Source organism: Carassius auratus, chromosome 13 (assembly GCF_003368295.1).
Source record: "Carassius auratus strain Wakin chromosome 13, ASM336829v1, whole genome shotgun sequence".
NCBI lineage: Eukaryota > Metazoa > Chordata > Actinopteri > Cypriniformes > Cyprinidae > Carassius > Carassius auratus.
In genome coordinates, this window is record NC_039255.1 from 16419540 (window position 1) to 16446918 (window position 27379).

A 27379-nucleotide genomic window follows, 5' to 3' on the forward strand; every position below is an offset into this window, starting at 1 on the left:
TTTTTTTTCATATTAGATTTGATTTGTAGTTAAAGTTTTATTCATTTTGTTATGTGCTTTTGTAATTTAAAATGTAATTGTAAAGTAATTTGTTTTCATATTTCTATTTAGTTTTAATTTCTTTTTATTCATTTTAGTGCTTCAACATTTTATTACTTTTTAGGTTCAGTTAACATTAATAACACTGGCCCGTCATCATGGAAAATATACTGGATGTTCTGTTACCTTTTGGTGATGATGAAGGTAATGATGAGGACGAGGAGGAGAACAACAACACATCCGGCCACCAACAGCAGCAGCACAGCAGAGCTTATGACTCCTCCAACAACAGGAGCTGCGACTGAGAGAGACATAATTCGATTTCTTCTCCAAATCATGCAGCATATTTGTGTGTCCTAATTCACGTACATATGCACTATTCTTTACCGTTTTGTAGTATAAATAAAGTTAGTAGTGCATTCAGATTGAAAATTCTAAAAAGAAAAAGTGCACTTTAAACACCTGAATGATGCACTTAAATAACAGAAGAATTAAGGGGGAGGAGCTATCAAACTCAAAAAGTTGAATGACAAAAAAAAAAAAACCTCATCATATAATTGCTACACTGCATGGTTGAGTACATAGTTCATAAGTACATAGTGTATAAGTGCATAGTGTATTGTGGAAGCAACATGTTGTTATTTTATACTAGGTATTCATTATATTTTTTAGAGTATATGTGAAGCTGTTTCTAGCTCCTTCTTACTTAATTAAACCCACCAGTGTTAGTGCTGAACTCAAAGGGGGCGCTGAACTCCCCATATCCCGCGGAGGTGCGAGCGCGCACGTGAAACATGTAGGAAGTCATCGGAGTCAGGTCTTTAATATAAGTACTACGAGACGTCGTCTTTACGATGCGATAACTCCTCTCGTTCTGATCCTGAGATTCATAAATAAAGAGAGAGACAGAGAACGGAAGACGAGAGGAAGGTGAACTATCTGTTTATCCAGACAGCAAATGTCCTAAGGGTTTGCTGCAGTGTGTGTGAACAAAAACATCTTAAAGGAACAGCACACCCAGAATGTAAGGGTGATGATCAATGCCTTTAAAATATGAAAAATAAAAACCAGAACATTCACCTTCTCGTAGTATTTGACCTCATACTCCAGTATGACTCCGTTGGGTTTCTCGGGCTCGTCCCAGAACAGAGAGAGCGTCTGGCGCGTGATTTCCTTACTCTGAACCATCATGACCGTGGAGGGAGCTGAGGAGAGACAGAAAGAGTTCATATATTTATTAAAGGTTCATGCTTACTAAATTGTACTTTTGTCAGGTTTTCCTGACACATCTGTCTTCCTTTTATCCCATCACAGACAAACAGAGAGAGAACGGATAAACCGGAAAGCAAGGAAAGCTTTTTCTTCTTCAAAACTGTGGATTTAGAGTTAAGACCGCTATTGTCTCTTTGGGTTTTTTGTCCCATGAAGCTGTTTTTGTTGAGGGTGAGAAAGTCAAACAGACTCAGAATCAGACACAACAGAGATATATGTCGTCTTCTCTGCTTTCGTAAGCCACAATAAACAGAAAGAGAAAAACAGCAAAAGAAAACGGATCTGAGGGATGCAAAGGAAGAAGACAAACAAAAGATCTCTATGTATTAGTTTCCGCTACCAAACAGAACAACTCTAGATATCAAAACCACAGAAAGCTCAGCGTATTTAAACAGAATTCAAATGCTATATTTGGTGAAGTTCTACACATTATCTCATGTGTATTTTGACTAATTAGTGGTGTTTGCTAAGTTGAGCATCACTATTACAATTGCTCATACTTACCGTTAAACAAAAATCTAATTCAAAGGCCACAATGTTTCAGAAAATGTATAGTACTGATCTCATTTCCATATGTAAACAGTGTCTTAGTTGACTGAAAACTGAAAAAGTGCCAAGTAATAAAATGTGCATGCCCATAATATTTTTCTGTGTTTTGACGTAAAAGCTACACATCAACCAACCAGTGAACTCAGGCAATCTTCTAATCACCCACCCAACACCCTAAAAACCAAATGGCAACACCCTAACAACCACTAACAACACCCTGACATTATGGTGGTGAGATTTAAATTGGCAAACTCGTATTTTCTTCAAAAGATGTAAACAAACCAGCATGACGATGCTTTCAGCTAGCAATAAACTATAAGCTCAATGTGACATATTTTACCATATATAGTAGGGCTGCATGATTTAAAAAAACTTATTCTAATTAAATTTTTTCTGATAATTATGATTTTAAATGTGTTAAAAAAAAGTTTGTCTGTAGGGTTGCACAATTTGGCCAAAGATTTTGATATATCAATATTAAATATTAAAACAATACAACTTTACAAGACTATAAAATATTAATATTAATACAAATAAGAATTTTATTTAAATTTTAACCAAAACAAAATATTATTTCACTGTAAAAAAATAAAAATACAATTAAATTATATATATATATATATATATATATATATGTATATATATATATATATATATATATATATATATATGTATATATATATATATATATATATATATATATAAAGTATTTTAGAAAAATCATACAATACAAAATGTTTTGGTTTTTTCCTTCATTTTCAAACATTAAACCATTTAGCTTTTATTTTGGCAAAAAAAAAAAAATGCAAGGAGCCCATAGAGCATCTCTTTTATTTACATCAGGCATCTTATAAAAATAATATTATTTAAACTTTAAAGTATAACTAAAAAATACTAATATTTATGGCTGTTTTAATTTCTTCATTTTCAAACATTAAATCATTGAGCTTTTTATTTTGGCAGAACAAAAAATAAAAAAGCATCTATTCCTCTATTTTGTCGTCAGCTGATTTATAAGCACTTTTCTTCACAATTTTGGGAAGATGTTTGCTGCATGTCGCATTTGCTAATGCACATTATGACCAAACGATACTTAGAGAAGATGCAGAAATGAGTTCATGTGGAGCAGCATATTTACTATGAATCAAGCTGCTCTAAAATGCTGAAAACACTGGATCACGGGCTGCTCGTGTGTGAATGAACACAGTGCTGTGCTTTACTTTGAAACATACAGGACAGCTATTCAATTAATTAAATTGCAGCCATTTCACTAAGCCATATCACAATTTTAGGGTTTTCTTAGCTTCCAGAATTCAAATGCTGAAGCTAGAGTTTCATCTCAGTGCATTAGCGATGGTGTGTGTGAGTCTGTTAAACAATTCGATCCCCCACCAGCTGTAGCAGCAGCTCGACGGCGGCCCTCTCTCATCTCACAGATCCATCTTCCTCTGCCAGACCCGACAGACTGAACGTCATTTAGGTTTGTCCCTTGGGGGGACTCTGAGTCAGCCCCCTCCAGCCAAAAACACAGGGGTCACAGGCCCCTCTTCACACACCTAACACACTCATCCCTAACACACATCCATCATGCCGTCTGCTCTGACAGATATGGGCTGTAATGGAGTTGTGGGTGTGTGTGTGTGTCTGGCTGAGATAACGTTAAGGAAAGATGAGAATCTGCGCTCGATCATCTTGAATACTCAAGCACATTAAGATTCGGTAAAGCTGATTTAGGAACAACTTGCTATATGGTTCATTTAACACCTTTAGTGCATGCTGGGATATGCTGTACTTCACATGTGGCATGAAGTTTTGTGGCATTCCTGTGAACTGTGACTATATATGTGAAAAAATATTATATATATATATATATATATATATATATATATATATATATATATATATATATTTATTTATACTATATATTATACTATATTTAATATTATAATTTCTAAGAATATATTTTACAGATACTTTTTTGTTTTCTGATAGCAAAGGTTAATTCAAAATAAGTGCAAACATATATTTATTTAGCATTTTAAGATTTTTATCTGCATATCCTTTCATAAAGTCTCATAATGCTGCATTGTTTGTTGGAAAACAGTAATCTAATAAATAATATATAAAATATTGTTTTTACATTTATTGAAGGCATCTGAATGATTTGAAAGGTGAACATTAGTGTCTTTTATTATACAGCTGTTCCCAAAGATGAATTAAAAGCAGCAGCGTGCTACAGTAATTTCTACCACAGTTCAGGAGGTTTTACATCCTCGTCTAGCACTTCTCTTTCCTTCTGAAACTGTTCAAATATCATTACATGACGTTCCATTTTTCACTCCAAAAGCATGAATATATTGTGTTCACTTTCAAATTAAAATTTCCTGATAATTTACTCACCCCCATATCATCCAAGATGTTTACGTCTTTCTTTCTTCAGTCGTAAAGAAATTAAGGTGTTTGCCGCCTACATCATGCGTGACCATTTCAACGTGTTTACGTATTACATGAAGTCATGGACGTGCATCGCAGAGCAGTGCAAGGTGAGCATTTCTGTTTATAAATCATATAAATTTTTTTTAAATGACAGATGGTTTCACTATATAAGACCCTTATCTCTCGTCTGGTATCGTTTCGGGCTCTTTGAAGCTACACTGAAACTGTACGTTTGACCTTCAACTGTTTGGTAGCCGTTGAAGTCCACTATAAGGAGAATAATCCTGGAATTTCTTTTCGACTGAAGAAAGAAAGACGTAAACATCTCGGATGACATGGGGGTGAGTTAATTATCAGGAAATTTTGAACTAATCCTTTAATTATTCGGAACTTTTGACCGGTAGCGTACTATATTTCTCTCCTAATACTCAATGAAAACATTTCACGAGGTTCAATTTCACTCACATAATCACCTTCGGAGAACTTCTGTATGACCTTTCTGTTCCATTACAAACACACACATATATGTAGCGCGTCAAAACAATATTTTGATTCATGGTGGTGTGTGTGTAATTGCAGACGTGTTATATGCAGTCTGTGCTCTTGATGGTGTCTTGGGTTTCCTTCAGAATGGAGCGTTAGCTGGAGATCCGGAACTTTCTGTGACAAGCCAAGCCTGTAAATCAGCCTGAGGGATCTGAGTGTGGAGTTTAGGGAGGAGGGTGGGGTTTTACCATGCAGTGATGTGCCTTTGGTTAACAGAGGACGTGGATACATGTGTCCTAGTTAGTCGTGCGCTGGGGGGTCATGAGTGTATATTTAGATTAACTAAACATATATATCTCAATGTAGATGCTGTTGACACAATGTTTAGTTCAGATTAGACAAAACTACTCATTTTTTTAGAATATTTTTGAAAGAAGTCTCTTCTCCTCTGTTTATTTGATCAAAAATACAGTAATATTGTGAAATGATTACTATTTATAAGAACTGTTTTATATTTGAATATATTTTAAAATATATCAGAATGATTTCTGAAGGATCATGTGACACTGAAGATTGGAGTAATAATGCTGAAAATTCAACTGCGCATCACAGAAATAAATGACATTTTACATTAATGTAAAATGATTTATTTTACAATAAAAAACGTATTTTAAGTTGTAATAATATTTCAGTTTTTACATTTATCAGACGCTTTTATCCAAAGTTACTCACAGTGTATTCAGGCTTTTTTTAATTAGTATCTGTGTTCCCCAGGAATTGAACCCATGACCTTTTGTGCTGCTAATGCAATGCTCTACCACTGAGCCACAGGAACGCTTACTCAAATACTTTAATCAAATACATGCAGTTTTGGTGAGCAGAAGAGACTTCTTTCACAAACATTTAAAAAATGTTAATAATTCTAAACTTTTGACTGGTAGTGTACTATATTTCTCATCTAATCCTCAGTGAAAATATTTCACATGGCTCAATTGCACCTGCCTGATTACATGCAAACATGATGCTTGATTAAATCCGAGCATCTTTGGACACACACTCACACACACACACACACACACACACACACACATACATACACACACACACACTCACCGGCCTGGTTGGTGGTGATTGTGATGGACGTGGCCTGCTCCAGACTGGGGCTGTGTTTGGACACCCCGTTGATGGCCCAGATCTGGAAGGTGTAGTTGGTGTGTGCCTGCAGCTGGTGAACGGACACCCGTGTGGAGCGCAGACTCAGCCGCTGTGGAGAGTATCGCACGTCGTCTCCACACGGTGTGCATCTCTGCGTGTCTCGCACACACTGCTTACACACCACGTTGTAGGTGAGATCCTGACGGCCTCCGGAGGAGACAGGCGGACTCCATTCCAGCAGCACCGACGTCTCGTTGACATTAGAAATCAGATTGTGAGGAGCAGATGGAGGACCTGACATAAACACAGAGAGATAGAGAGCAAGAACTTTAAGTGCATAAAATCCTTACATAAGAACAGGCTGCTTTGCTGAAGATACAACGGAAAATGTAATTATATTTAAATAACAATGTTACAATGGATGGAAAATCAATTTAACAAATTTTAATATAATTTAATATAATATTATTACCTAAATTCATTTGGAACTTTTCACAAAAGTTTGTGAAATATTGTACACACAATATTTTAAAGAAACAAATACATTTATGCTACAAGGAAGCATTCAATTGATCAAAAGTGACAGTAAAGACATTTATTATGTTACAAAAGATTTCTATTTTCTAATAAATGGTGTTCTCTTGAAATATCTATTCCTTAAGGAATCCTGAAACAAAAAAGCATGATTTACACAAAATATTAAGCCACACAACTGTTTTCAACAATAACAATATTAATAATTATTATTATTTAAAAATGTTTCTTGAGCATCAAATAAGCATATTAGAATGATTTATAAAGGTTTGCCAAAACATTTATTTAAATTACATTTCAAAAATAGAAAACAGTTGAAATAGAAAAGTTTATCTTAAAATATAATATTACACAATACTAATAGTCATTACCCCATATATATTTAAATAGCTTATATATTCAGAATTCGCACATTGCCTAAAGATTTTATTGTAAATATTTATTCTATATCAGAATTATGTCGGTTGCAATGATATGATTAGATGAGCTACTCCTACAATTTTTATTTGTTATTTTCCATGGTTCTGTTTTTGTTACTTTGTGTGTGTGTGTGTGTGTGTGTATGTGTGTGTGTGTGTGTGTGTGTGTGTGTGTGCTCTGTATAATGACATGGGTATGACACAGGTATTGCAAGGAGAGGGTGACTTATGAGGACATAACCCATGTCCGCATCTTTCAAGACGCTGATAAATCATACAGAATGAGTTTTTTTGAGAAAGTAAAAATGCACAAAGTTTCCTGTGAGGGTTAGGGTTAGGTGTAGGGTTGGAGTAGGGCCATAGAATATACAGTTTGTACAGTATAAAAACCATTACGCCTATGAGATGTCCCCACTTTTCACAAAAACAAACGTGTGTGTGTGTGTGTGTGTGTGTGTTTGTGTACTTATGCAAGTGCCGTTTTGCGTACTCTAAAACTTTCCTTCCACTCTGAATAGTAGGATGAAAGAAGATAGACAGAAGAAAAAACAAGAACAGAAGGAGAAAACAAACAGCGTCTGTTCTACAAAGAGATAGAGCTGGTCATTAGTATGGAAGAGAGAGAGAGAAAGAGAGAGAGACAGACAGCTGGTAGAGTGAGACCGATACTGTCTCATTTAAATTCCTTTATTTGATGTGAGGAACATCTGCTGCGCATAAAAGGTTGTAAATAGAAATAATCACATGCCCATGCACAACATTCTATTAGAATTTTTGGTAAATATTTTTTCAGACATTATAGTTTTCAGTTCACTTATCATATATTTTGTAATTCATTATTTTTTTTATCTAGGGAAAATATTACATAATGAAGCTATAGATTGTTCAATAGTCAAGGGGGAACATCTGGATTAAGTCTATATTTGATGCATACATTTCCTCTTAATTATCAATATCACCTATTGGAAACCAATATTGTACACAATCTACTACATGACATCTGATTGATAGTTTTGATTTTTTTAGCAAGTAAAAGGCCTTTTAGTTTAATTGCTTAAAAATAAAAAAGGTCAATTTTCAGTTTGTGGTAAAAAAAATGCCTTTTTAAGTTAAATCTTTAAAAAAAAATTACAGAGTAAACATAATACAGGTTTTATATTGATAATAATATTTAAAGATGAACACTTATTGGAATAAAGCAACTAAGGTTAACTTAATTACCCACATATCATTTTTAAGAGAATCACGTTCAAACGTGATCAAAAGTGATCATCAGGCTTTGGAGAAATTTTAATCTCGCAGTCATTGTATTGCATTGCATTTAAATATTTTGTTCAATAGTTCAACAAACTGTTCCATTTAAAAAAAAAATCTGATTTTTCGGACTAGGCTTTACAGGGTTACAATGCTAATAAAATGAAAAGTGCATTATTTGACAAGTCTAAGAGCCTATACATTTGAGTAAAAGTAAAATATTGAAAAAGTCACCCATATAAATCACCACCATAGTGTCCAAAAAACACGGTCCACCCACTTCAAACTGGTGCCAATGTTTGTGTTTAACTCACGTGTGCAAGGCATGCCAGCAGGATCCGTCTCCGATCTGTAATATCCTTTGTCACAATCACAGGAAGTAGCTCCTTCTTTCATGGAGTAACTGTGCAGTGGACATTTACGACAGCCGTCGTCCGTAGAAAGAGACCTGTAGTAACCCACTTTACACACTAACAGAGGAGAGAAAGATACAGGATGGCGTCAATTCAGTGTAAAACAAGCTGCTGAAAATGTTACCCAGATAACAAAATACCTGGCCTATGACTCAAACTATTATAAATCATTATTAAACGACTCAATTATGAGTATATAAGTATATAAGCAGACAAAGATGGAAGATGAAAACCTGCCAGTTTTCCAAATATAAAACAATTATGCATTTATGATGGAGAGAGAAGCCAGGAAAGGGAGGTGAAGTCAAGAGACTGCGAGACAGACCAAACGATGATGAATGAGGAATTCTGGGAGTCTTCCCAGCATGCACCAGTCACCTTTAATTCTCTCACCCATACGTCTCAAGAACCCGCCTCACACATCTGAGTAAAACATGTTTTGACATCATAAATAAAGAATGCATGATGTTTAAATAATCTAGCGTCGCGTCCTCCTACTCTTCCAGCCTGAAAAAACTGTTTTTCATCATCCTTGTCACTCATTTACATGCTAACACAAGCACGCACGGAAACCTCTCTCTGTGTGTTTGGACGTCTGTATGCGTATGGATGGAAACTAGGTGGATGAAAGATGCCTTTGACTCCAGCGCACTCCTATAAACTTCTATCAGACTCCAGAGACCAAACCAAAACGATGGGAATTTGGGGTTGAGTTTAGGTGTTTAGCGTGACCCTGTTTTCTCAGGTATGGGTAATCTAGTAAGGTAAAGTTGCTTCAATTCAGTCTTTGTTTGTTTGAAATATTACAAAAAATACAAGTTTTTCTTACGTTTACTTTATAAAAATCTGTAAAGATTTCACAGCAAAAACACACGTGAAGCACAAGCTGTAGGTGCACATTTGTAATTATACTAAAATGCCATTTAATCTTTAAAAACTATAAACCTATCAATCAGACGACAGAAGGCATGTAGTAGATTGTGTACAACTGGCTGCTCAGCAAGGTTTGTTCATATCAAATATGATACAGAACAAATGTTGTTGGAAACCGCTGAAAGTAAAGAAAACCCCAGAAACTGGAAGGAAAGATAAACCCCACGACACGAGAAGCGCTTTCTGCCAGTAGGCTCTTAGATGTTCCTCTGCTAATCCTAAAGAAGCGAACAGAGCTCCCGACAGATTATCACCATCAGCCTAGGACTCTAATCTCTGGTTAAGATTGATCCAGAGGTGCGGGAGATACCAGAGGAAGAGAAAAGCCTCTCTCATTCACTCTTTCCTCTGGTCTTAATCTTCACCGAACTGAAAGAGCTTTTCTGTTCCTCCAGACATCCAAACACTGACTATATGACATGACCCTCTCAGATAAGGAGACCAAAAAAGTGTCTTCTTGGTTTCCAAAAGGCATACCAACATTCCCTCATATCTATACAGGATGAAGAACAGAGACATCAGTCACATTTCTGACCCCTCCAATCAACGTCTTTCCATTAGTGAGACGCTGAGAGACGGTGAGAGACGGACGAGTTGCGATGAGAGACGAATTCTTCAGTGGCTGGCCTGGCACACACAGACAGGAAGAAGACACTTCAAGAGTATCTTGTGCTTTTATTAAAATACATCCTGAGCATCTTGTCTCGTTCTGATCGTCTCGGTCTTTGCTCTTCTCTCATTATCTGCTTGAATCTGCTCTAAAACCTTGTTGACACCCATTTCTCTGTCATTCTTGATTCAATGCAACTCAACCTTTAGGAAAGAATCATAGAATAGGAAAAGTTAATAGGATGAATTATGTTTAAAGAGGGCATAAAATGCCCATTTTCAACAAGTTGATATGATTCTTTAGGGTTTTAATGTAAATTTTGTAACATAGTTTGGTTAAAATTTCTCAATGGTAGTGTAAAACAACACCGTTTTTACCCTGTCAAAAACAGCTCTTTTCAGATCAAGCTGTTTTCTTGCATGCTATTTTAAATGCAAACGAGCTATCTTATATAACATTATAAATGTCTTAAATGTCACTTTGATCAATTTAATGGATTCTTGCCGAATAAGAGTATTTACTTATTTCAAAAAAATTATATATTATATAAAAATGTATAGTTTTTATTGCCAAAAAAGCATCATAAAGATATTCCATACAATTTGTGCAACTATATTCCAAGTTTTCTAAAACCATTCAATAACTTTTTGTGAGGAACACACAAATATTTAGACAAAAGACATGCAGACATTTAAAAGAATACATTTGATTCTTGCACTGCATGGAAAAGTGCAATAAATATTTGCATTGCTCAAACTTTGAGATACGGTGACAAGCACATCATTTTAGGGTGTGTATCCCTTTAAGAATAACAGAAGTCAATGGGCAGGGTCCATTTAGATAGCTAGATAAACGTGTGTGTGTGTGTGTATGTGTGTGTGTCAATGACAGTTTGCAGAACACCAGGATTTTTTTTTGACAAAAACATCAAGATCAGTTTCTTCTCCTAAGGGCAGGGAAGATCTCTCTAACACACACACATACGTGAAAGAAACATCAATTGGCTTCTTGTCTCACGGTCTGGCATCTGTTGTTCTACATGGTTTAGTCACTAATTAACAATTACCACTGACCCCCCCTCCAAACGCAGGGCCGGCTCCATCAGTGTGATTGATGACAAACATGCGGAGGGCGGCGGATCACATTGATTTATGACTCACTCGCTCCACATGTTGACCTTGACCCCACCCTGAGGCCTACAACACTAACCGATTCATAGCAGCCCCGCTTCACCTTAACAAAACCTATTCTCATTCCCAGAGGAAGTCGTCCATCTCCCGATGCCTGCCGGAGCGAATCCGACGAGCTCTAGTAATAATATTAACCTGAACAAAAGCAAATCTCATTTAACTCCTGAGTAGATACGGAAGGTCCCGTTGTGTTTTGAAGGGTGGTCATTGTATGGCTTCTTAACTACCCAAATAAAAGAAAAATTCATTTTTAAACGGAGAGCAAATGGAGCAAATGTAGACACTTTTTTCTTAGAAAATGACCCAATGATCTCAGTTAATCAAGAGTTTGAAAACAGATTCAGTTTTTACTCAGGTTTTGTAAGATCTCAATATTAACTCAAACATTTCTCTTGAAATTCAGCAAATAATCCAAGCCGCTATTCATATTCATTTTATAGCTCTGAACTCTGTCAACTTTTGATTCATTTTTCTAAGCAGGTTAAAAACAAGAGAGAAGAACATATCAATAAATCATGTTTTCAAAACAAACAAATTCTAATGAAAATCTAATTAAACTAGCTAAACTGAACAATGTTGTTAACTAAAACTAAAAGTAAAAATAAAATGTTTGTTCATTGAAATTAATTCAATATAAATATTAAATGAAAACTTAAACTTTAGGTTTAAGGTTTAAGTTAACTTAAGTTCTAAAATTACAAAATTTTAGAGCCCCACACATAACATGCAAAAAAAAAAAAAAAAATTTAAAAATTAATTGTGTGCACAATTTACTAATTCGTTCCCTCTTTGTACTTAACCATGCACACGATTACTATTTTGTTCCCTCAATTTGCTAATTATTTCCCTTTATTTTCTAAATTTTCCGCACAATTTACTAATTCGTTCTCTCAATTAACAAATCATGCATGATTTAGCAAATCAAGGGAACAAATTAGTAAATTGTGCGCACAATTTATAAATCGAGGGAACGTAATAGTAAATCGTGCACACGATTAAACCTACAATTTTTTTCCTGCATGCCATGTGCGAGGCTCCATAACAAAAATTAAAACTGAATAAAAAATTTTAAAGATAAAATATACTGTTTTGGGTGTAAAAACTTACATTTACCTAAAAATCTAATGATTTTCATTGAATAGCAAAATTTTTGTCTGTCCCTCAAACAAAGCTAATGCAGGCTATTGCATATATTTTGGGTGAATTATTACCAAAGTAACCTGGGCTTTACCTCTCCTCAGCAAGTTACTTAGTCAAAACTGCACCTGAATTATTTATTAATATACATTATGAAACCACAGTGTTGTTGGTATTATTTTGTTAAAGTGTGTTGTTTTAATATAATAGATTTGGCAGGTTTTGAAGGGATTTGTGCAAGACTTCCTGAAATGACCTGAACTTCATGCTGCCCCGATCACGTACACCAACTTCCTTCAGTCAGAGAGAGGAATTTCCCATAATTTACAGTGCATTTATCGGCGGAATGATCGCGCACCCCCTTTTGTGCTGCAGGGGTCTTTAAAATCCATATGCAATTCATAAAACCACAGGGTTTCAATAGCATCTAGCATGAAAGTAAAAGAAAGACTAGTGTGTGTCTGGAAAGGTCTGCATGCATTGTTAAACATGAAAAGTTGTGGAACTAGTTTTGACACAGGAGGATATGTAAATGAGTTCCACACACACATTTTTTGATTTCATACAGTTACACACACATATACACAAACACACACACACACACACACACACACACAAATGTCAGGTGACTTTTCATGTAAAACCTTTACTGACACACCGTACAATCACACACATCACACAACCATAAGTTTACAACATGATGCATCATGGGATGAGTAAACTGTTTTGATACCATGCACATGTGACTTATCAGATCAGGGTCAAAAAATTAGGGTGTGTATTTTTCGTTTGTTGGAAATGAGGGACGACAGACTGTCTGGAGCTGCAACACCTTCCACTGTGAATGTGTGTATTTGTGTGTGTGTGTGTGTGTGTGTGTGTGTGTGTGTTTATGTGTGTGTATTTGTGTGTGTGTTTATGGGAAGTGGGTGACAGCAGGGAACTGGGTACGTTTCTATCGGTTTGTTGGGAAAACAAAGGCACCCACCTATTGTACAAACACATGAACATGATGTTGTGGCGTTGCAACATGGTGAAAATGGCAGCACTAACATGACAAACTCTTTTATTATGACCTTTTACTTTTGCTACTTTCTCTTGACCTTTAGAAATGAGTCACAGCCATGTAATCAGTTCTCTCAATCAGTACTTTGGTGTATGTTTTTGTTTTGTTTTTGTCCTTAGAGGTAAAAATAAAATGAATTGAAATAAAATGATTGTTTCAGTAATTCACTAATGCTTGTGCATTAAATATATATATATATATATATATATATATATATATATAATATTACATACTACATACTGCATACTCTTTTCTCTTTATTGCCCAGCCCTAATGCAATCTTCTAAATGACAAAAATCTAAATGCATGCTATGCATAGAAGACGATCCCAGAATGCATTGCAACAAGTTCCGTATGTGCAATATTCATGCTCTTTTTACATTCAATTCAAAGTGTAAATAAAATAGTCTAATCTAATAACACATGACCATTTAACATATAATAAGTGTGAGTACTATGCACTTTTATCACACTGTTAATGTTCCAGTTTTGAAGCAGCCTTAGAAGAAAGGGTTTTGGAACAGTTTTTAAACGGTATTAAAATGAGTTTCAGAACACATAAATTTTTGACACCTCTTTACATCCATCATTCCATCACAAAGAGGACTAAAACTGAGAAAAGACCACCTACACACCTCCTACAGTTTGACGAGCTTAAGATTACAACTCAAAACCTTGCAATCACAATCCATTGTTACAGGAGAACGACAGAGAAAGAGAGGGAGAGAAGGAGACAGCATCTGTCATCACATCAAAGGGAAGTTTAAAGGGAACGTGAAGTGAATGATGAGGAAAAGAAATCAAAGACCACCTAAAATCCTCTCTCTTTCTCTAGACATCAGCTCCTTTTCATTCTCTGGTCTGTTCCTGTCTGAGAGGAGGCCGCTGACCTTCCCTGTGTGCTGACAAATCTGTTTTTCTCTGCGATCACCTCCTTTATTCTCGCTGTCTTTCTGTCTTTTGTTGTTCTCCCTTACTCTTACTGCACGTCTATCTCCCTCTGTCTTTTTTAACCCCCTCTTGATGGAAAATAAAAGACGAATTCAAAGGCAGAAGGAAAGTGAGTGCGAGAGAAAACAATACAGCAAGATAGCAAAACCCCACACTACTGGTCAAAGCACTACAACTAGTTCTAACACCAAACCACACTATAGGAAATGACTAAAGCAGCGGCATGGTTTAGATTGGATATTCTTTCTTCTGTGAATCATGTTCAAAACATCACAGTCAATCCATTAACAATGAATTTGGACTAAAACGTTTCTAGCTTCAAATAGGTGCGAAAAGTACCATAAAAGTAGTAAACGTGATTCAAACATGATATACTAAATTTTCTGAAGTCATGCAATCACTTTGGGTGAGAAATGAACTAAAAGTTGATTTGTTATTTACCACCAGATTTAAATATTAAAGGAAAAATGCACAAATTAATTGCATGACTTTGGAAGCTTGAAATACACAACACCTCATTAGATTATTAGATTGTTATAATATTAATAATTACTATACACACAAACACACACACACATGCATTTTCAGTTTTAGGAGAAACATCTGAAATGATAACCATGAGATATCTAATAATAATTTTGTTTAATTTAAATTAAAATAAAAGAATATTTAAAATTTAAAGCGAATAGAACAGAAGATGCAAAATAACTACTTTTATAATACTATTATGGTATGTTTGTAAATAAATACATTATGTATATATATATATATATATATATATATATATATAGTTTTATATTTGTTTTATTAAAATTGTAATACAATTATTATCATTTTAATAATAATTTTCAACAGAGTCTTCAAATTTGAAGAAATTAAAATGAAATTCCATTAAATAAAACTTAAAGTGAATAAAATATGTAGGATAATTCGGAAGAATTTGATGAGAAATGTTTGCCTTACAACTTTAATTTCTCACTATTCTTGGTGTATTGATGCCTTTTTCAGGAGATTGTCAATATAAAATATATTCTTACTTTGGTTGAAAAACAAACTAAAATGTACAGTATGTCACTATTCAATGCCAGGTTTAAAAAAGGGGTTTTAGAAAAAATGCACAAAACCATTGCATGTCTTTTTAACACCTGAAATACACAAAACGTTAATTTAATGATGCTTTTTTGTTCTTTAAACTGTTTATAAATGAGAAACTTGCTAAATATTTCCTATTATAAGCAACATCAGGGTGAGTAGGCATTTTTTGTGTGAACTGTCCCTTTAAGAGAGCTGAATCAGAGCTGAATTTGACTGAAACAAGAGAGGGAAATTCAGGTCAGCTGAGTCCACACATCTCCTGTCGTTCCCTTGTAAGACTTCCAGAGAGTCCATTAAGTTTGGTTAATATAAGGTACTGTCAGCGAGCAGCAACATTATATCAATGTTACGGTGGTGCCGTCCCTCGCACTTCTGTCACGCTCCTTTTAGAGGAGGGAGAGCCGGCGATGAGAGAGACAGTCAGAGATAAAGAAGTGAGGGAACAGAACACCATCCAGACCAGAAACAGCTCTCAACACCTCGGTAATGATGTTCGACTCGCACACACAGGACTCTTTCTACCTCTGTTTCCTCTACTGAGGAACCGAGCTGGTCGTCCCGAGCTCTCCAGGCTGAGGTAAAATTTCTGACCTGTCCTTTTTATCCTGCTGTGTGTGTAAACCGTTCAGGCGTGTAGGAGAAAACGAAGCCACAAAAAGCTGGAACACCAAACACAATTCAACACCGACTTTCCCTCAGCTCAAATAAAAAGTGATGAAGAAAAGGTGAGAGGGATTGTTTTCTTCCTCTCCTGTGCTTTCCTTCATTACCCAGAGGACATATTATGATTCAGTGATTGCTCTTTCATACCTGAGGAGATGAGATAAAAAGCTAAATAAATAAAATAAACCTTCATTATACCACAAGCATGTACGTAAATACAAATATTTAATTAAAAAAAAGTTTTTACTAAAATTAAATTAAATGTAAAAAAATATATAAAATAAAATAAAATAAATACATATCCTTGACAGCTAGAGTTCCAGAAAATAGCAATATATTTATTATATTAAACAAATTTATGAGCCAAGTGAGCCAAAAGAAGCAAAAAAATTCTGTGTTATATATAATATATTTTTATTTAATTTTATTATTATTTATCCTTGCAACTTAGGTGCATTTAAGAATCTAATTTGTGGTCTACTATTTATTCTGAAACTATAAAGGAGACACATGTGAGATTAATCAGAAGAAATAATTTAATATCATTTTTGTCTAGAAAGTCCAAATGAGATTGTAAAGACCTAAGTGTCCTGTGGGTGCTCATGCAACAGGCGTCTCTAAAACACCCAGAACAAACAGAGAACAGGAGCCATGGTGTCCTGTGGAAGTCCAGCTGTCAAGAGTTTTGAGGTCTTAATAAATTTCTCCTCTCCAGCTGTCAGCCGAGCGTCAGAGATGGATGAAAGAGTCAGTGACCTCTGACCTGCCCCGGACCTCTCCTTCAGCTCCCCTCAGTGAACCCCCAAAACTCTCACAGAACCCCGAGACTCGACTGCACTCGAATCCTTTCAGCACAGCGTCAGCTCAACAATAGCATCGATACTTTCACATGCAGTGCTATGCATTACTTTATTTCCACACTGCATATACCAAGATAACTTTTCAAATGAGTAACTTGCATTGATTTTCTATTTATATAATGTATTTAGCAACCAATTTTACCATTAAGTAGTCATGTAGAGCTACACAAAGCACATTGCCTCTCTTGTTAGACATGGTTATATGGTGGGCAAAAGTATATATATATATATATATATATATATATATATATATATATATATATATATATATATATATATATATATATTAGATATTATTTATTGTAATATTTATATTGTACATACAGTATAATACACACTTATAATATAGCATACAATAACATAATACATTTAAATATTTATTATATATTATATCTTTTAATACTCATATTATATATAAAAGAAATTACAACAATTAATATATATATTTAATTACAATTTATAATATTTAAGAAAATCTAACATTTATTTATAAAATGAAATCTACAAACATTATACATATATATATATATATATATATATATATATATATATATATATATATATTTATTTATATATGATAATAACATTATAAATATTATATCATAAATATTTTATAACATTTTATAAGTAAGTATTAGTTCTTTCATAATATAAAAATATATATTTCAAAAATAATAAAATAATAAATGATTTATTTATAAATAAATAAATGTAGAAAAAATTATATATATAAAAATATCTTAAATAATATAACATTACATATATACTGCGAGTATATATATAAATGAATGTGTAAATGAAAAAAAGTACTGCTATTCATAGTTTTCAGTTTTCTGAATAATTAATGTGGATTCAAATACCATCAGTATTCATGAAGGCTCAACTAATAATCTGTCTGTAACATAATTCCCCTTCAAAAACTCAAAATTTAACTCATCATGGAGTCGACGCACACCTAAGGAAACCTGAAACAGCTCCAGATGACTGCACTTGAGTCCTGAGCGAGAACATAACCTTTGACCCGTGACCTCTCGAGGAAAAGGTCAAGAGTGGTGCAGGCTTTCCCTCATCATCGCTATGGAAACCACACAGTGTTTGCAGTGCATCTCTGCAGCACTTCTACAAATAGCAGCACATGTCTAGAAGCCATTAAGCACAAGAGAAATCCTACTTTCTCTTTTCTTTCAACACGTCTGTGTGATGTGTATTTATTATTGTCACAGGCTCTTATTTGGCTTGATCTATGGCAGAATGAAACGTCAGTTTTAAAGATAATTACATTTTTTTCTCCTCCAACAGATCCATTCATCACACTCACAGCCCTCTGCCATTTTTAGACTCTTGATAACATGCCTCGACTCATTCCATCTTTCTCTCTCTCTCTCTCTCTCTCAAACACACACACACACACATCCACAGTGAGTCACATCCTATTATGTGGCATGAAGTTGCCAAAAATCTGTTAATTACAAAGTCCAGAGCCCAACTAGTATGATTATAATAAAGTTATTTCCGTGAGAACGCTCGGGTGAGGACGTCACTCGTGGATTTACTGCCTCTCCCCCTCTTTCTTTTACTCTGTGCTTGTAATCAGCATCTCTTGTTCTCATGGGAGGAGAGACCTCCGTCCTCGTTATTAATCACAAATGCTGATAAACCAATCAGAAGCACTCTTATTACCACTTGATGACAGACTCATGCTTGAGAGGAAAAGAAAAAAGACATATGGATGCATGGACGGACGGAAGTGTTGTTCACCGTTCAGAAGTCAATTGAGAATCCTTTTAAATTTCAGTTCCTGTATTTCAATTTGAGGTCATTCAAACGTATATTAAAATTCATTTAAAAATGCAAAGAAATTCATATAAGTATGGAAGCCTGTTTCCCCCACTGAATAAAAAATAAAAACAATAAATGTGACTTTCTATCTCATAACTCAGACTTTTTTCTCACAGTTAAGATTTAAAAAGACAGTATTATGAGATAGAAACTTTCAATTTTAAGAAAACATCATAGTTGTGAGCTGACTTTTTTTTCCTCAGAAATGGACTTTATAACTTTTGGAGTTTTGGAACAATTGGAATTTGTTTCTCACAATTGTGGAAAATAAAGTCAGAATTGCAGGATACAAACTCACAACTGCAAGAAAAAAAAGTCTGAATTGTGAGATAAGGAGTCATTTTATCAAGTCAAATTATCAATTAATTTTTTTATTTCATGGTGGAAACAAGCTTCCATATTTAAGTCATTTTTCACGTGAACGTGAAAATTTCTAGAAAATTTTTATTTCTAGTGACAGGAAAAGCCCCTGAAATTCTAAACATACATAAAATTAATAATATTTCAGAAAACTGCTTTATGTTTCAGGAGGACTCAAACTTTCTGTATATTCGATATGTTCAATGAATGGTACAAAAAGGTGTTTTCTGAACAGTTTTCTGCTAAAATACAATGTACATATTGTGAATATCTATGCTTTGGTCTCTGACTTTAAGGTTAAAAACACAGATGGTGACAACTTCCTGGGGGCGTGACAAATTCAAATCAAAATTCCAACCAATGAAATTTAGCCAATTCTAAAATGTCCCCATGATCATTGAGGCTAGTTTGAGTGAAACATCAGAAGTGTCTTACCCTGACATTGCTCATTCCGTTCCTCGTATCCAGGGTTGCACAGGCAATTCCCAATGGGCACCAGCCATTCTCCATCTGCACCGCAGTACATTTTGGGAACCTCCTGCTCCTCCGAGTGATTCACACAGGAGCCACGCACCTCCACCAGTGATGATGTGTCCGCTCCGGTTACCGTGTCAGGAAACTGTGCTAGGTTCCTCACAGCTAACGGACACTTCTTGTAAAACACATGAATGGAAACCAGAGCGATACAGGCTCCTACATCCTGGAAGGCCAGATAAAACCCTGTGTGGCTCAGAACACCGACGTCCCGAATCTCTGTGTTCAGCTTCATGATCCGATCACCAACATCCACCTGCGTGAAGCTCTCGTCCGCCGCCACCGTGTCGATCTTCTCAAAGCGGCTCTCGTGAGCATAACGCTCGTTATCGGAGTCAGACTCGAAGTAGTAGAGGTTGAACGTCTCTTTGCAGGTGCCGATGACGCCGGGCAAGCTGTTACAGTCACGCAGGGTGAATTTAATCTCGATGTAGATACGCTGCGCCGGCCCGCGCTGGATCCAGTGAGTCCTGAGCCAGTTGTTCTGATTGGGCTCCATCACGTTACACACCTGGTATGTTCTGATGGGGATGTTCTTCTCGTCCATGATGCTCACCTCTTCCCACTGCAAAGGACAGCAAAAAAACAATGTTAGAAATGAGGAAAATTAAGACCTTCTCAATGTCAAATTGAAATCTTTTAGAATGCAAACAATGCAAAAAATACTAAAGATCTCAACCTGTGATTAGAAGCATAGTTTCTAAGAGGGAACCTGTGATGAATTAAACATCAAATAAAGCAGAATGACTGGAAAAACTAAATAGTAAATAAAGCCATCTTCACTATCTCCAATAAACGACAAGCGATAGACCAGAAGTCATTCGTTTCCATTGGAGAGCAGTGCGGGAGCCCCATAATTGGTCATTTGTTTTGTGTGGATAATTTCATACAGTCATTGTATTAATTAAAATCGTTCATTTTCCCATGGTGAATAAGTTCAGGGTAACAGTTGCTTCACAACCAGTTTGAAAGTTCAGTGCGACTGCCACTAGGGGGAGAAATGTGACAATCGTATCCTAATGTCGATCTTAGTTTTATCTTAGAACTCGAATCAATTAATTAGCAGAAGTTATTTCTTCACCACATGCGTATGACGGGATTAACAACAGCCCTTTATTGTTGAACAAATAAGGTTTATACGACGGAGATGTGAACGTGTTTGGGAAACATTCACTACTGGCTAGTTAGTTTCCACAACAATGCATCATACTATTGTGGTTAATGAGTGAGTAATGTTGTTGTATGGGAAACACACCCCAGTGCAGTCCGATTCACAAATAAATAAATGAAATTAAATATACTGGTTCTTTTTAGTGAAACAGCGCAAGCGATTTCGAATGATGAGCTGGTTCTTTAACTCACACAAAGTCAAGAGTTCCTTTTTAAAATAAGGAGAGAATAAAAAAAGTGTGGCAAATAATAATGATGTCATGATCTAATCACTGAACTTCCGTTAATTCACCACAAGAGGTCATCATCCACAACACAGTACACCCTGGACTACATTTCCCATGCTCCACTGCACCAATCACAGTCACCTGATAACAATCACATGCACCTGAGACCAATTACACACATACAGCACAATCAATCAGACATGCTTCATAAGCATTGAACTTCCTTTCAAACACTGCCGAGTATTGTTCTGCACACATCTCTCCCCTAGCGATAGCTGCTATACGTTAGCCTTTCCGTGTTAGTTTCTAGTTTTCATAGTTTAGTCTTTAAATCTTTCTGTGTTAGTTTCTAGTTTTCATAGTCTTGTTTCAGTTCCTTGTTTTCGTAGTTTTGTCTTTTTCTTGCCTTGCCGTGTTTTGACCTTTTTGCTCTGGATTCTAGATTACCCCTCTTGCTTAGCCCTCTGGATATTGTTCACTCATCGAAGACCCACGCTTGCCCTAAGAATATTCTTCATCTTTCCCTCTTTATACCTGTTTGCCATGCCTGTTATGACCACGTCTCTGTGTAATAAAAGCTCACACATCTCACGACTCGTCAGCCTCGTTACAAATGACAATAAATCACAGAGTTTTTTATATATAAGTTTGATTTTAAGTGTTACAGGTGATGTCCTCATCCTGTTAAACAGATCATATTTTGTGCAAGCGTACAAGTTTTTATGAGGTCTACTGAAAGTGTTTGTTTTAAAATGAATACTTTTGTGCTTATTATCAATACATTAAACAATATAGTCAACAAATTATTACAGAACTCCTGAAAACATTCAGGACTGGCCAATTCAGATGACATGAAAACAGAACTGAAGCATCTCTATTAAAAAACTATGACAGGTGGTTGAAAGCATAAAGTATGAGGCTCATCAGAAAAAAAACCGAAAGAAAACAAAAAATAACTGATCATTTAACTAAACAAACACAAGGTCATCCAAAGTGAAAACAGAACTGAACCTTGGGAATCTATAGAGTAAATGCATAACATCTGTTTCCCTCTTACAGGCTTGAGTATAAGTTTGCCTGAACTAACCTCAGAAAATCACCATTACTCGTCTTCTATAGCCTCAGAGACAATAACAACTCTTGACAGTCATTAATGTTTCACAGCCTACAACACTTCTCAGCCTCTGCTAAACCAGCATTGCAGCGACTGATTGGACTCCCTAAGTTTTCATCATCTAATCAGCACTTATGATTTGTATTAAAGCAAATGAACACCATATAAACACATGCTAATTTAACTGTTGATACCCAAGAGTCTGAATGGGAAATATCACATAATAACTTACACTACAAGTCAAAAGTTTGGAATAATTCCGATTTTTAAATGTTTTTGAAATAAGACCATTATGCTCACTAAAGCTGCTTTTATAATAAATACAGCAAAATAAATACAGTAAAAACAGTAATATTTTGAAATATTATTACAATTTAAAATAACAGACTTCTATTTGAATATATTTTAAACTATAATTTATTACTGTGATGCAAAGCTGAATTTTCAGCATCATTACTCCAGTCTTCAGTGTCACTAATGATCCTAAAAATCATAATTATTCCAAACTTTTGACCAGTAGTGTATGTGCATTAATAATTTGCCTTTGACCTTGAACTACAGGCACATTTATTCATTTAGCAAATGCTTTTATCCAAACTGATTACAAATGAACTCATATCAGTGAACCTTCACAGACTGATCTACAAATTTACCAAATTATTAATCTGTTATTTTAGAACCCACAAAAAAAAAAATCTGTTGAAAAATTATTATGTGTGATTTCAGCAGCCACTAAGATCATCCTGACGGCCCTGAATAATCTCCAGGAATTATTAAAAGTGCGCTAAAACTAATTGAGCATTTGTGAGATAATAAGACTGACAGCAATCTGGTGTACGTCAGGGAGCGTGATTGCCTCCATTCGGCTCGTCTCTTCATCTGTGTAACTACGGAGGCCCAGAGGAGCAGCGCAGAGATAAGAACCTGGAGCTGCTGATAGCGGGACGAGAGGAGAAAGGACCTAATTGGCCGTATTAAAGTCTGAATACCCGCCCACCGTCCGTGCCAAAGGCCTGTCCATCACGGAGAAGATCACAGAGGGAGAGGAACTCAGGAGCTCAATGAGACTTGGATCGATGCGAAAGGAAGCCGAGCTGCTCCGGAATGAAAGGGAATTCTGTGTGTTTTATTGAATCGCTGATGTGCTCATTTAGATGCACCTGATCTGAAGATGTTAAACGGCTAATTGCTGATGAGGGGCTCCAAACAGTGCAGAAGCATACATTATCGGACAGAACCCACTAACCCCCTCGGTATAAAATCTCACACACACATACACACACACACACAGACATTCAAACAGACCTTTTCTCTGCCTCCGGGTTGCCAAGTCTCTCCCCCCTACCTCTTTTGAAATAAAAGGGATAGAGTTTCCTAACAAAGGGCATTTTTGTCTTCCTCTACTATTTAGGAAATCTGACACCCGTCGCTGTAACCTAGCTTTCCGAATTTACATCCCAGAGAAGTGGACAGGGTAGGCTGATCTCACTTGTATTTGCAGGTATTCATACGTGACATGAAGATTTTTAGACGTTGAAACAGACAATATCGAAATACTGACAGCAACTAAAATGCAAAATGCTTTTACATATGAGATGTAAACAACCTTGAGGCTCTCTAAAGACATGAACCAAAATTGTGTGTACACTGAAATTTTTATTTATTTATTTATTTTATGGCAATGCTATAGAGCTATTTGGGGTTCCTGTCATGGGATGAAAAAATAAAACAGTTTTTATCTCACAATTCTGACTTCTTCTCTCAATTCTGAGAAAAGACTCAGAATCTTGGGACAATTCAGAATTTTTCCTCACAAATCCAATTTCACATTTCACAATTCTAACTTTATTTCTCACAATTTTGACTTTTTTTGTAAAAAAAATTATAATTGTGAGAAAAAAGTCTAAATGGTAAACTAGAAACTCAGAAATAAGAAGTAAAAAGTCTGAATTGCGAGATAAAAAACACAGAAACCTTCCATACCTTTCAGCAAATGCTTCTTTAAAGAACCATAGAGTGAAGAACATTTTAATAATCAGAAGAACTTTTGCGCAATGAAAACGTTACATGAATGTTTCTTCCTGGAACCTTTGATTCCGTTAAAGAACCTTGATTTTTAAAATTGTACCACCAAAATGTAATACTCAACGGCCTAAAAAGACATTAATAATAGCAAAATTATTTATAAATGAACTCCAGATGGATCTAATAAAAATAAAGTCACCTGCACTCTTTGCATGGCTGAATGTAATTATCATCAAAGCAGAACAGAACGAAACTGCTATAATGTATAATTAATTAACTTTATATATGCGCTATAATAAATGCAATGGTGTTAAACACCTTTAAACCCTGTCATTTATTAGTAATACAATGCAATTAACCATGAATTTAATATTATATGAATGTCAGTTCATTTTTAATAATTTGAACGTCCTTAAAGGCTCTAGGTTTTAGATGCATTTAGATGCGGTATCAATCTAAATTGTGTTCGAACTCTACGTATGAATACAAATGAGGTCAAGCTGGAGAAAGAGGGACGGAGAGATGGTTTTGACTCACCCCTCCTTCCGTCGGGCTGGCGACCCATGCCAGATCTCCCTGCACCGATCTGGAATCCAGCAGCGTGACTGAAGGAGAAAAACACAGAGGACTTGAGAAGGAGATCACTAAAGCCTGTGCATCTTACCCACAGTGTTAAAACTGATGCGAGGATGATGTTAAACTGATAAATAATGACAACAGCTGCAAAGTTGGCTGAAAAGTGACAGAGAAGTGCACAGGGGTACGATCAAGTGCTGAACTGAGTAGGGAATTATGGCTATTTATTACAAATACAAATAATATTTATAAAATTAACCAACATGCAAAGAAAAGTTTTTTTTTTTTTTTTTTTTTTTATAAGTAAACACTTTTGTGTCTTATACAGTACTGCATAAAAAAAACTCTAGCCTTCACAAAAAAAAAAAAAAAAAAAAAAAAGCTTCAAGTTAATTAAGGCCTTATACAGCCTTTATGATCTTTGACATTATATGTAGGCTATTGTTTATATTTCCAGATAACAAATTATCACAATTCTATTCTTGTGATAAAAACGCCTAAATAATTTTAAAGTTAAAACTAAAGATTTAAGACATTATAAATATTAATTGAGAAAAGGAAGGATAAACAAAATTCTGAATAAATATTATTATATCTAAAATGTAAATAATAAATATGCGGCATATCTCTATGTATAAATAGTAGTTTTTAAGCTGCTAAAGTGACAGTTGGCCTACATTATATTTCCAAACATTAGTTGCAACAAGAACTTATATATATATATATAAGTTATATATATATAACTTATATATATATATATATATATATATATATATATATATATATATATATATATATAAATTATTTGATAATGTAGATTAAATTAAAAGGAGGTGTTTCTGGAACTGGCCGCTGATCGCCACTGTTTGTATTTGCGCGAGTTTCTCTCCGCGCCCGAAACTTTTCGTCTTTGCTCAAAGCCATCTCACCTTCATTCGCCGGAGGATTCCTCGGAGCGGACAGACCTGCACAAATCCCCAGGAAGAGCGAGGTGAGTGAGTAAATAATCCCGGCCATGAGCGCCATTCGTCCCGTTACTGTCTCTCCGTTATTCCTGTTTATTCCTCGTGCTACTCCGCGCGTCTGAACTGGAGGCTCACGAGACGCGCGCTCCGAGAACTCTGCTGTAGGGGGCGTGGCATTCTCTGGTGACGTACCTATCAATCAAGAAAGAGAGACGAGAGTCTTAATTTTCTAAATATTGATTAAAATTATCATTAGTAGAAGACATAGTATTTTTTTTATGTCAGAAGCTATTGAAAAATTAAATAAATATAATTAAAATGATACAATTTTACATATTATATATTTTACACACACACACACACACACACACACACACATATATATATTATTAACATTAATATTACATTATTGTTAATATTAATATTACATATTATTAAAATATATATTAAAAAATATCAATCTAATAATATTATGAAGAAAAATATTTACGATCATTTTATTATTATTATTATGATAATGAATAGTAGTACTATTATAATAAATAGCATATTATGTGTGTGTGTGTGTGTGTGTGTGTGTGTGTGTGTAACGGAGGCACATGTGAGTATATATATAAATATATATATATATATATATATATATATATATATATATTATTATTATTATTATTACACTAATATTAATCTAATAATTCCAATGGGCCAATAATAGTATTTTGTTATGTAATTGGGATTATAAAATACTTTTAATTATTTTAATTATTTTTAAAATAGTTAAAATATTTATATAAAGTTTTACTAATTATTTTAATAATTTATAATATTTTTGAACATTAGTGCAATTTTATAATAGGCCTGAAAAATAAAATAATAAAGAACATGAAGAAAAAAAAAACCAATAAAACACAATATAACAGATAATAAAATGATGGTAATTAACGTATTATTATTATTATTATTATTATTATTATTATTATTATAGTGGTGTTGGAAGTGGCAGATCATTGAATTATGGCCTAATGAATTATGGACTGCTCTAGTTTCGCCATCTAGTGTTCATTTCCAGACACACCGGGCAAAATTAACAAAATCATGTCTTTCTGAATCCACCGTGACGCGCTGTTGCTTCATTTCTTTTTCATCCAAACTCGAGCGAGTGATGTGCCACATCAAGACACAAATAAAAGAGACCCAGTGGGTCGATATTTAGCGGTTTGTGAGGTCAAAGGTCACATTATCAGGGCATCTGTTTGGACTCAGTACAGTATCCTGGGGGTTTACAGAAGTGACCCGCTGCGTTTTACTATGCACCTCATTTTTTATGCATTCTCACTATGAAGTGAAATGTTCTTATTGATTGAATTCCACCTGACACCTGGCTCCCCTCATACAGTCTCTCTCTGCGCTGTTCCTCAGGGTAATATGCTGTGGGAGATGTTTCATCTCCAGCTGACTGAATCCAATGGTTTCCATGAGTGTAGTCCTGACCTCCATTGAGAGGGTCAGT

At 35.0% G+C, this 27379-nt stretch overlaps 1 protein-coding gene across 1 annotated transcript in view; it reads right to left on the minus strand.

Moving 5' to 3' along the window:
* LOC113112871 (ephrin type-A receptor 4-like) overlaps positions 1-25971 on the minus strand; it is a 32396-nt gene extending 6425 nt beyond the window's left edge. Inside the window, exons 1-8 of the mRNA XM_026278789.1 lie at positions 25837-25971; positions 24869-24936; positions 19697-20360; positions 8459-8614; positions 5896-6231; positions 1120-1244; positions 760-919; positions 226-340 (exon numbers count right to left, since the gene is read on the minus strand). Coding sequence (XP_026134574.1) covers positions 226-340; positions 760-919; positions 1120-1244; positions 5896-6231; positions 8459-8614; positions 19697-20360; positions 24869-24936; positions 25837-25933 — 1721 coding nt within the window. The 5' untranslated portion in view covers positions 25934-25971. The remainder of the gene's footprint in view (positions 1-225; positions 341-759; positions 920-1119; positions 1245-5895; positions 6232-8458; positions 8615-19696; positions 20361-24868; positions 24937-25836) is intronic.
* Positions 25972-27379: the final 1408 nt, after the last annotated feature.